The 12,218-nt window shown below is 32.7% G+C and overlaps 1 protein-coding gene across 1 annotated transcript; it reads right to left on the bottom strand.

The window, feature by feature from the left end:
* Positions 1 to 1,615: 1,615 nt before the first annotated feature.
* LOC141680551 (uncharacterized) lies at positions 1,616 to 11,734 on the bottom strand. The gene is made up of 7 exons (XM_074486746.1): positions 11,681 to 11,734; positions 11,304 to 11,446; positions 4,567 to 4,825; positions 4,207 to 4,284; positions 3,979 to 4,044; positions 3,165 to 3,206; positions 1,616 to 1,878 (listed from the first exon to the last, which is right to left on the bottom strand). The coding sequence occupies exons 1-7, from the start codon at positions 11,732 to 11,734 to the stop codon at positions 1,828 to 1,830; spliced, it is 693 nt and encodes a 230-aa protein (XP_074342847.1). The 3' UTR covers positions 1,616 to 1,827.
* Between the last annotated feature and the right edge of the window lie 484 nt (positions 11,735 to 12,218).

Here is a 12,218-nt window from a genome sequence, read left to right as displayed (position 1 = left end):
TTAGTATAATGTTTATATTATTTTACTGTAAAAATTATATTAAAATAGTTTAATGGGTTGGAGATATCTTAGTAATTATTAGCTAAGAATATCATACCACACAATTTAACGAACATGATACTAATGTTGTTTTTGGTTGGAGTAAACGGAATGAAATTAAAGAGAATTAATGGGATGATGGGAAGATTTCAAAAATAAAAAGGTATAATGCAAAATAGTTATCATAATAATTGTGAGGAAACTGGATGTAGTAAGAGGAGGGTGCCAAGGCCCAAGAAGGGTGCCAATGTCATTTGACATGACGTGACTTGACATTCTTGTTAGAACTTCATTTAAATTGAGGGATGTCATTAGGGTACCAAATGAGATGCATCTTAGAGCAACTTCAATGGTTGGCACCCCTCAAACGGTGCCAACTTCGCCATATAATCAAAAATATTAAATTTTAAATTTTCTCTCTTAAATATTATTTTAGCACCTTTCTTTCAAAAAACATTCTAATGGGGGGCATCCCAAGATGTCAACTTTATTAATTCAATATAAAAATGCTTAATAGAAATATTTTAGAAAAATTATATTTTATGCATTATTGGAACTACCTTGGGACCAAAAATGAAGTTGGAATCCTAGTTTATGGGATGCCAACTTTTGGTACACCAAGTTGGAAGCCCATGCCAACTCATTTGGCACCCCAATTGCATCCCTCCACTCGAATAGAGTGCTAACAAGGGTGCCAAGCCACGTCATACCATATGGGGTTGGCACCCCTCTTGGCACCCTTCATTGGAGTTGCTCTTATGAAGTAGGGTGTCAACTTCATTTGTGGTCCCAATGTGGTATCAACTGTGCATAAAATATCATTTTTCTAATATATTTTAATTAAGCATTTCATTTATTGAATTAATGAAGTTGGCATATTGGGGTGTCAACCATTGGATTGGTTTTTGAAAGAAGGGTGCTAAAAATGATATTGAAGAGAGAAATTAAAAGACAATATTTTTAATTATGTGGCAAAGTTGGCACCATTGAAGGGTGTCAACCATTGCACCAGTGAAGGGTGTCAGCTCTATAAAATGGCTCAAAGATAGAGAATTTTAAAAAAAATTAGCAACTTTTATACTTCAAATCTCATTTCATTTTTCAATCACCTCACCCAACCATAAGATGAGTATACTTAGGATATGGGAGAGCTGAAGGATGATGGCTCATTTATAGGTTGGGTGTAATATATATTAAATGGAGATACTTAGGTAGGTAGTTGAGATAAATCATATTTAACACAGCGGAGAATCAATGGAGAAATATATTTGATCAGTCACCGCTAGTTGTGTAGAATCAATCCACCTGGTTAGCACCTAATGTAGATAAGCCACACTCAGGCGCCACCAACCAAGCGTGCAGCAGGTAGACTATTTTTGCATGGAACACTAATATCTCTTAATATTTGTACAAAATATATAAGGTTTATAAGTAGTCTACTGACCCAGTTTGTATATTTCCTGGTTATTTGTGGACATGGCAAGTTTAACAAGTATCGAAATGATACAATACTTCTATGGGATATGCTTCCACATGTTTATTCAGAAAGATCAAGAATATTTTTTGCACTCAATAATGAAATTATCCATACGGAACTTTGGAATGCTCTTCTACAGGTTTTTGCTGTACTAGTATCATCTAGTAGTGTGTTTATCCAGTTTACATACAGAATTAATGAAATAATTGCAGAGAAATTCAGAAGAGTAACTGATATTCTGCTTTCGACGACAACTTTAAATTACAACATCAAATTTTACAATAATTAAAAGCTTCTCCAATACTACATGTTCATATGCATGCACTCCAATTTTTGATATTTCGCCAAGTACATGGACCGACCTTGTAATAGGATGGTATTGTTGTTGAGTATAAAAAAACGAAAGAAAAAACCAAAGTGAATAAATAAGAATAAGAAAATAAATGACAATCACCCAAGACTAAGATTGACGTGGTTCGGAAATTTCTATTCCACAATCCGCACTAATTTTATTTTGATCATTCACAATTTGTTATGTTATAATTTTACAATTATACACTACAACAAATCTGGCCATTTACGACGGGTTTTTTGTACTGAAATCGTCGTAATTGAGCCATTTGCGATGTAAAAAAATCGTCATTTTTGGTCGAGTAGTAAGTTCGTTTTTCGTCACAAGATAAAATCGCGTCGCAAGTTAGGAAGAATGGGCCCACATACTCAATAAAATAATAAATCTACTAACGACGGAAAATATCGTCGTATGTTATAAACTTACGACGAAAAATATAGTCGTTTGTTATAAACTTACGACGGAAAATATCGTTGTATGTTAGTTACTTACGACGGAGGAATCGTCGGATATTTTCTTGTGGGTCCCACCTTGATAAAATATAAAATAAATGTACGATGCAAATTTACGTCGTCGTCGTAAATTAGTAACTTCTGATAGAAAAACTGTCGTATGTTAGGAACTGGGGCCAACTTACGACGGAATATGTGATGAACGACCGTCGTAAGTTTGTATTTCCAGAATAGCCAAATTCTGATTTTTCAGTTTCCAGCCAGTTTCAGCTTCCAATTTAAATTCTAAACCTGTCAAAGTCTGATGCAATCACAAACTCTAAACCAAAGACATTTGTCATTACTCATAAGCATAATTCCAACAACGTATACATTTCTGGTTTTATTACATTAAACCCAGTAGCAAATACAAGTTCAAAGTGGTAAGTGAAACACTCCCGAATGAGAAAACAAGGATCTTTAGAAGATTAGAACTGATCATACAACTAATAATTCATATAGCTCCCAGTACTTTCACACTTAATAAAATCTCTGCAAGCTAAGCCTAACTAATCAGACCAGCACTTGAAGGGTCTTTGAATACATTTGATGTTTGTTCAGGTTTTTCACCTTTTGTATACATCTATAAAAACTAATCTCAATAGTGTTATTCTTTTAGTACATTTGAAGATTTAAAGAGTTGTAAGATGGAGTACATATTGGATGTTTGGTCAGGTTTTTGTTTAAATTCATTAATTTTTAATAGGACTTTTTATACTACACTACTCTATAGGTACCTATACTTCATAGAAAGCAGAAATATATAGGGAGGTTTATGTTAATATCTAACAGTTAGTTCAGATACCTTGCTGCGGAGCTCCTCCATTTGTTCAGCCATAGCCTGTGACTGCATACATATAATATAAGTGTATAATCATTTATAACTTATTAGATGGGAGCAGAAAAGAAAAGAAAGATTTCTAACTAAACTAAATTATTGTTAAATTTTATACGTGACGTTAAAAAAATTAAAGTAATCAGTTTAAAAATTTGATAATTTTACTACACACTCGGATGATTTTTGTATAGCTAGCCATTGTTTTCTAATTAACTTCTTTGACATTGTTACATTTCTAAATATAGAACAGTGTACTGTATTGTTCTGATTGTGCATAGTATATATGCCGACAGTCACATACACATACAATATGATACTAGTTTGAAGCAGTAAAATACTGTGTAATCTTTTAGTTAATATTCATGAAGAATTAATAATGGTGCTGCAAACAATTTCCACAACATGAGAGATTACACATATACCAGCAGAATGTTAAAGTACATTACGAATTAAACATTAAATATTTATACTTAGTCCATGTTGATAAGCATTTAGCAACATTAAATTTGGTCTTTTTCCGACTCTTATCTTTCTGATCACATTCAACATTGCCAAGGAGAATCATTTCAAGGATAATGTTGGGGTGGGGGGTACCACAGAGAGGATATTTATATTACAAACCCCAGGCTGACAATTTGACAATTTGCACAGAGAGAATGGGGAAAATAAGTTTTTGTAGTAAAAATATTCTCATCTAATCATACATTTTTCTAGTACCAAAAAAATAAACAATTAATTTTCTTAGCGAGTATGAGAACGTTGATTTTTTATACAAGTATACCTTTAGGGCAACTGATGTATCCTTCTCCTTTGACTCTTTCCCAGTCTCTGGTTCACAAGACTCCCCCTGCCATTCTTAAATATAATAGTTAAGCTTTAAAACTCTGAATAAACTGAAATTAATTAATTAAAGATAATCAAAAATATTAATCAATATTATTATAAAAATCAATATGGTAAACCACTGAGTTTAATAAAATGGGGAAAATAACCAAAAAGCAACTCCCACCTGTAAATGCCATATCAGAATATGCGCGGATATGTCACTCCTGTGAGCAGCCCTAAGCAAGTATCCTTCAACTAATTTCTGCAAGTGAGGAAAACTCTCATTTACGCAGAATGTATTAAACCCTATTCAGACAGCTTTATACACTTTTATACACTGCATAGACAGAGCCCTCTTAAAACAACACCATGGATCACCTAAAGTCATAATATACCAAAAATTAAAAAAAACCGCAACTACTCACAATTCAAATACGGAATAAGATAAGACACAAATAAAAGCACATAGATGTTGAAATGTACAGATCAAGAAATTCCACCAAATCACATTCCCACTTCGAAAAACAATATTTCCATACAATACCTGAGCAAGCAAAAGAACATAACTTTGCGCAGCATGAGTCCTCTCACTCTGACACAAACTCCACAAATTGCCAGCAACTTGAGACAACAAACATGGACAAGCTCTCTCCAGCTTCCTCAAACACTCACAACCCACAGCTCTTGTCTGCCTATCAACACTATGATTAGGCCTATTAATCACACTAAACAAAAGCTCAATCAACCCCTCTAATTGTTTAACAAATGCCCCACTTAATTTCCCATCAACATCAATGACACAACTAACAACACAAATCAAGAATTATTTATTTTGTCATTTTAACAGCCAAACATGAGTTTGACTTGTACAATTAACTAGTGTTTAATCCTGAATTTGTGTTTCTATTATTTTAAAAATATTTTTCATAGATCCAACCGTATCAATAGATATATATTAGTGATATAACCAAAATTTCATATCAAAATCATATCAAAATCAATTTATTTGGTTTGACATTTTAACGGTCGATCATCAGTTTGACTAGTACAGCTAACTAGTGTTGAATCTTGAATTAGTGTTTCGATTATTTTAAAAATATTTTTCAACGATCCAACCGTATCGATGTCAATAGAAATATATAATATTGATATAACCAAAATTTCATATCAAGATAATTTTATTTGGTTTGACATTTGAACCGTCAAACATCAGTTACAGCTAACTATTGTTGAATCTTGAATTAGTGTTTCGATTATTTTAAAAATATTTTTCAATTATCCAACCGTATGGATGTCAATAGATATATATATTAGTGATATAACCAAAATTTCATATCAAAATAAATTTATTTCATTTGACATTTTAACAGTCAAGCATCAGTTTGACTAGTACAGCTAACTAGAGTTGAATCTTGAATTATAGTTTCGATTATTTTAAAAATAATTTTCTACGATTCAACCGTATGGATGTCAATACATATATATATCAATGATATAACCAAAATTTCATATCAAAATAATTTTATTTGGTTTGGCACTTGAACAATCAAGCATTAGTTTGACTAGTATAGTTAACTAGTGTTGAACCTTGAATTAGTGTTTCGATTATTATAAAACTAGTTTTCAACGATCCAACCGTATGAATGTCAATAGATATATATATTAGTGATATAACCAAAATTTTATATCAAACTAATTTTATTTGGTTTGACATTTTAACAGTCAAGTATCAGTTTGACTAGTACATCTAACTTGTGTTGAATCTTGAATTAGTGTTTCGATTATTTTAAAAATATTTTTCAACGATCCAACCGTATGGATGTCAATAGATATATATATATATATTATTGATATAACCAAAATTTCATATCAAAATAATTTTATTTGGTTTGACATTTTAACAGTCAAGCATCAGTTTGACTAGTATAGCTAACTTGTGTTGAATCTTGAATTAGTGTTTCGATTATTTTAAAAATATTTTTCAATGATCCATCCGTACGGATGTCAATATATATATATATTAGTGATATAACCAAAATTTTATAATAAATTAATTTTATTTAGTTTGACATTTTAACAGTCAAGCATTCGTTTCACTAGTACAGCTAATTAGTGGTGAATCTTGAATTAGTGTTTCGATTATTTTAAAAATGTTTTTCAACGATCCAAACTTTTGGATGTCAATAGATATATATATTAGTTATATAACCAAAATTTCATATCAAAATAATTTTATTTGGTTTGACATTTTAACAGTCAAGTATCAGTTTGACTATTACAGCTAACTAGTGTTGAATCCAGAATTACTGTTAAGATTATTTTAAAAATATTTTTCAACGATCCAACCGTATGGATGAATATATATATATATGATATAATCAGTGTTTCATATTAAATTATTTTATCAAAATATTTATTTTTTTTCTGAAATTCTTGAAATGTCACCCAAACAAATAAATGTTGACATTAATATGGTTGGATCATGAAATAATATTTTTTTAAAATTGAGATTATCATAAAGCATGTGATAATTTATGACGGAATCCGTCATAAATTATTATCTGCAAAAAAATTGAGAAAAGTCAAATGTACCGCCAAAATTTTGGGGAAAAACTTAAATTTCCCTCTTTTATAACTTACGACAAATTTTAATTTCCGTCGTAAATTGGATCTTCCAATATTTTCCATCACAAATATTTCGTCACAAATATTTCGTCGTAAATTTAGATGAAATATTTTTTTTATTTAATTTCACGTTTAAATTTTAATAAAAACATTTAATTTACGACGAAATGTTCAAATCGTCGCAACTTCAAATGTTTTTTATTTTCCCGCCAATATTTTTTGGGAAAAGGTTAAATTTCCCTCTTTGATAACCTACGACGAATTTTAATTTCCGTTGTAAATTTGGTGATCCGATTTTTTTCGTCACAAATATTTCATTGTAAATTTAGATAAAATATTTTTTTTATTCAATTTCAATTTAAAATTTTAATAAAAATAATTAACTTACGACAAATTATTTAAATCGTTGCAACTTCAAATAATTTTCATTTTTTGTTTAATCGTATCTTGCATAAATTTATTAATAAAATAATAAATTTACGAAGGTTTTGGGTTTCGTCATAAATAATTACGACGCTTTACTTTCTTCCGTCGTAAGTTGGGCGCACATTATTTTCCGTCGTAATTGGCCTATTTTGTTGTAGTGATATGAGTATTTATAAGAGACGAAACTGAGCCGGAATGAAAATTATAGTCCAAATCTGAAAAGTAGACTAATCCATAAACTAATCTGAATCTGAATAGTCTATTTTCATGGGCTTAATTAATAGACTCCACAAACCCAACAATCTCTCAGTTGGAGTCTGGCCAATCTTCACTTCACTCTTGTAAGTCTAGTAAAATCAATCCTTCAATCAATAATGTTAGTTATTGTGTACAACACAGAGGGGGTGAATGTGTTTTCTTGTTTTTTAGTCTTTTTGAGGTTTGGATAATGGAGTGTGAACAAAGTAGTTTAATTTGTAGATATATTATGTTAGCATAATTAAAAGAGAAGCATAGCAAGCACAATATTTCAAAACTCACTTAATTTGTATTAATTAAGTATGTCTTGCTACAAACTCTGTGTTCTAAATAATATAAGAACTCAGCTTCTTCCTTGAGAGAACACAAGAAAATGTAAAACTGTTTAATACTTCTAAACTAAGGACCAGTGCATGCTTTATACACTAGCAGCACAGGTTTACAAAACTTGCACTAGAATATACTAAATTCTTTTCTAAAATAACCTTTTTCTATTTCCATTTCTAGCTTAGAAAATATGTGCTGAATCTTGCAGGTTTGTGACCATCCTTTGTCTAGTTAATCTTGGCCCTTGATTTTGTACTCTCCCCAGCTATTTTGTAGACTTTTCAATCTAGTTGATAGATCATTTGTTGACTTATAATCTTGAATCTTCATTTGTTTGCATTCTGTATTTTTGAGAGGCATGTCGAGATCTCCAATTTGTTCTATAGAGAAGTGAAATCTCGATAAGTATAATGACTTATCAAGATCTCTGAGTTCTCTATAGATATATTTGATTTATCGAGGTCTCTTGATATTTACATGCTAAATGACTTGTCGATATGTCTGAGATTTCTACATGTAGAATTAACTTGTCGATATCTCGGAGACCTCTATATATATATTGACTTGTCGATATCTCTGAGATCTCTAATGATAATTTGACTTGTCGATATCTCTGAGATCTCTAATGATAATTTGACTTGTCGATATCTCCAATCTTCACATCTTCATTCTGACTTGTCGATATCTCTGAGTTCTCTACATACAGAAATGACTTGTTGATATCTCCAATCTTCATATATTCATTTGACTTGTCGACATCTCTAAGACTTCTCTATAAGCCATTTTAGACTTCTCCATAAGTTATTCTGGAGTTCTCGAATAACTTCTCTATATTGCTTGATCTGTGACTTGTCGATATCTTGACTTAGAACATTTTTCATAAAACAAATTTATTCAACTCCAAGCTTTTGTATCATTTCTCTGAGGCATGATCTATCTTGATCTTCTTCCAGAATTTATTCATTGGGCTTGAACTGTTTATAGAAAAATACTCCAGTCTAATCTTCTAATCATTTTTCAAACTCGAGTAATACAATAGAAAATACAAAGTTAATTATCATGCAACTAAATCTTAGGGTTTTCAATATGACTTACTCTTATTATTATACAGGCATGTCTTGCACAACAATCTCCCTCAATTTTTGAGAAGATAGCTTATCACAAATTCATGTCTGATAAAAAGACTAACCCCAATCTAAAATCAAATATATAAAAATTGATAGATTTGACAAAATTTCAACATTTATACATTGAGCAATTACATCAGTTCGATAGTACAAAGACTGGGTAAAATCTTCATAGCCTGGTTCTTGCTTGATGAGGTCTTTGAGATTTATACGTACATTGAGTTCTTCAATAATTTATGTCACTCTCAAGGCTTCTACCAGTATGAGCCAATCATCCAGTTTGTAACCATTAAGGTAATGAACTCTGAATCTTGAGTAAATGTCAATCTTTATATTTAGAAAGTGTCCATCTTTTAAAATTCTACTCATCCCCTTTGCCTTGAGCTCATTTGATCTTCAAATATAGCAATTTCTTCTACATACTTCTTACCTCTTTCTTCCTTTTCAGCCTTTGCTTTTGCATTTCTTTCATCCCTTTCTCTCAGCCATACACACATCACAACCTTTCATGCCCTTGTACTTCTGTCCTTCTCCTTCATTAAACTAATTTCCCTCTTAAATTTTGTGGTTGGGATTGTATCCATTAATTCCCTGTTATAGAGTGAAAGAGCCATCCTAATAATAGATTCTGACTTCTCTCAATGATATAATCCAAACTTTGACCATTTCTTCAGATAATTGTTGAAAGTAGTCATCATCTGTGATGCACCGGTTTAAATGTAGAAAGGCAGATTGATTCAATCAATTCCAGATAACCCACTTACCAACTTGTAGCTTCTTTGGTTTTCTCCCAACGGTCTTGAAATGAGTCTTTATTGATGGCTTAAATGAAGGTAGGTTTGAGATTTTCTTAAAGGTGGTTTGGCTAGAAGTGATTGGTATTTTGAGTAAGGTGTTTGCAAATTATTTGTACAACAGTTTAGGCTTAGAGGTTAAAGATGGTTGAGTGTTTGAACTTGCAAGCTTAAAGGTTTGAGTTTGTGAGATTTGAAATTGTAGGACATCTTTCTTGGTTCCATCTTCTCCACCCTTCTTCCTCCTTCTGATTTCATCTCTCATCTTCCTATCATCCCTCTTCTTGTCATCATTCTTCTACTCTTCTACTTTGCTGCCAGTTCTTTAGAAGATTGACTTGGATTTGAGGCAGAAGGTTTTTGCTCATCATTTTTTATGATCATCATCATCCTTGTCATCTTTTGTGTTGAATTGAGTGGTTGACAACATGGTTCCATAATTTTGAAGGTATCTTCCCAGCATCCTGATCATCTCCTCATCTTCAGCTGTTTTGTTCTTCTTGGTTTTGAGGCTAGTCTTCAATGTCATAATCAATCTTGTATTTCCCATTACACAATTTTTAGGAACTGTGAAGTATCTATACTGTTTGGTTTGTGGACAGATGAAGGCCACCCCAATGCTTCGATAGAGATAGGCTTAAAAAAAAGCAGCTATCTGAGCTTTCTTGAGTTCATTGGCCACTATCCTCTTTTCCAAAAACATTCCAACCTTTTTTATCACCATTCTTAGAAAATTTATGTTGTTGGCTAAGGCTCTCTTGTAGGTAATGTAGATGTTGTGATGAGACACTCTCAAAACTATTAATAGCTCATTAAACTCCTTGTCTTGACAAGTTCCTTTTGCAGCTTTTTGAAGTCTATCTTTTCCAATATCTTGTGAGATTTTTGCTTGTGAAGAGCTTTGACTAGATTTCCCATCTTCCTTAGATTGTTGAATCCTAGTCTCTATCTCCCCCCTTAGTTTTGGTAGCAGGCAGGAATAATGGAGTTGGAATTTCAGGCCTCACAGCTTCAGGAAGTGCAGGCAAAGGAATATTAGAGCACCCATGATAGCTCCCAGTGATACTGAGTTTTGTATTTAAAGATGCTTATGGGAGTCAACCAAAGTTTTGATTTCATCCTGTTGACTTTGTACTAGAGCTGTGAGTTGAGAGAGTTGTGCTATAAGTGAATCATTTGATGACTATAGAGTGGAGACTTGTTGTTGAAGAGACTGAATTTGAAGGTTTTTTTATGTGGAGAGTGGTTGTTTTGAGCTTTTTGAGACAGGAGCACCAAATGTAGCTTGAATGGACTCATTAATTCCCTCCATCAATAAAGCTGAAGGTCCATATCTAGCTTGATGTGGTTGATCTAGTTTGACCCTTGTGTCATTATTACTTGTGATGTGATTCTGGACAACTTCATGCAGAGCCACAAAGGACCGCTTTATATTTTTGATGCTCTGCTCCATACCGGTGACATCAAACCTTGTCATTTGGTCAGCAAATTTCTGGAATTTGTTCTTCATTTCCCCCTGAGTTGGCACAATGTTATCCAATTTGTCCTTCACCAATCTTCTTATTATGTCTTGATGATTATTCAGAGTCTGTTGTAGTGCTTTATAAAAATGGTGAAAAGCTTTGAGTTGTGCTTTGTAGACCTCTGTAACAGCATCATAAACTTCCTAGGGACTGAGAGTTTTGGCAATGCTTCCTAGGATAGTTATGCATTCTTCTCTAAACCTAGCCAAAACCTCATCCATCTCCAAACTGAAATCTTTGTCTAGCCAAGTATCCACATTTCCATCTTGCTCAACTTCATTGACAATATTTTTCTGTGGTTCTTCAACATTTGTTTTGTAAGAAAGCAAGATAACCTGATAATCCTAATTGGACATATCAGTTGTGAGAAATTGTTGGGTGATGTTGGCAAGGCTAGAAAGTTGGTCTACTCGAAGATTGTTCATGGTTATTCGTTGAGTCTGAGAATCCTGCAGCCACTGGGAAATGAGGTGTGAAGGTTGTTGTGTAGGGTTGGAGGTAGATGGTATATCTATTTAAGTTGATGTGGATGGTTGAGAAATTGGTAACCCTGTGATTGGAATCACAGTTGAACTCACAGTAGAAACTGTGGTTGTGACAGTAGGTTGTTCTTCAAGAATAGGAACCTCCATTTGAATTGGAGGGGATTTTCCCAGGTTACTGTCATGTAACAAGGCTTCAAACCCTTGTTCTTCTTGCAAAGAACTGGCACCTGAATGTGCTTGACTTGTCTCCCTAATGGTTTGATCATTATTAATTTGGCTCCTAACTTTAATTGACAGAGCAATGTCAGCCAGGGTTTTGAGGGGAGTTGTCCCAATATGAGGAACCTCCAATTGAATTGGAGATGATTTAGATAGCTCCCCCTCAGGAGTACTACCATCAAACCTTTCAATATGTGAAGATTGATTTGCATATGAAGGTGCATTTGTGACAACCACAGGGTCTTCAGTTAAAACTGATGAAACCCTGTGTTTTTATTGGTGTCATCAAGGTCTACCCCAGAGTGTAGCCTCTCCTCAACAGAATGTGGTGCCTGGGTTGTAACGACCGAGAAATTATGCTTGTATTATATCTTAATAAAGGTGATTTATGTGAATTATTATGTGATTAAGT

The sequence above is a fragment of the Apium graveolens genome, chromosome 8 (genome assembly GCF_009905375.1).
Source record: "Apium graveolens cultivar Ventura chromosome 8, ASM990537v1, whole genome shotgun sequence".
Classification (NCBI taxonomy): domain Eukaryota; kingdom Viridiplantae; phylum Streptophyta; class Magnoliopsida; order Apiales; family Apiaceae; genus Apium; species Apium graveolens.
This window is presented reverse-complemented; position numbering and strand designations above follow the sequence as displayed.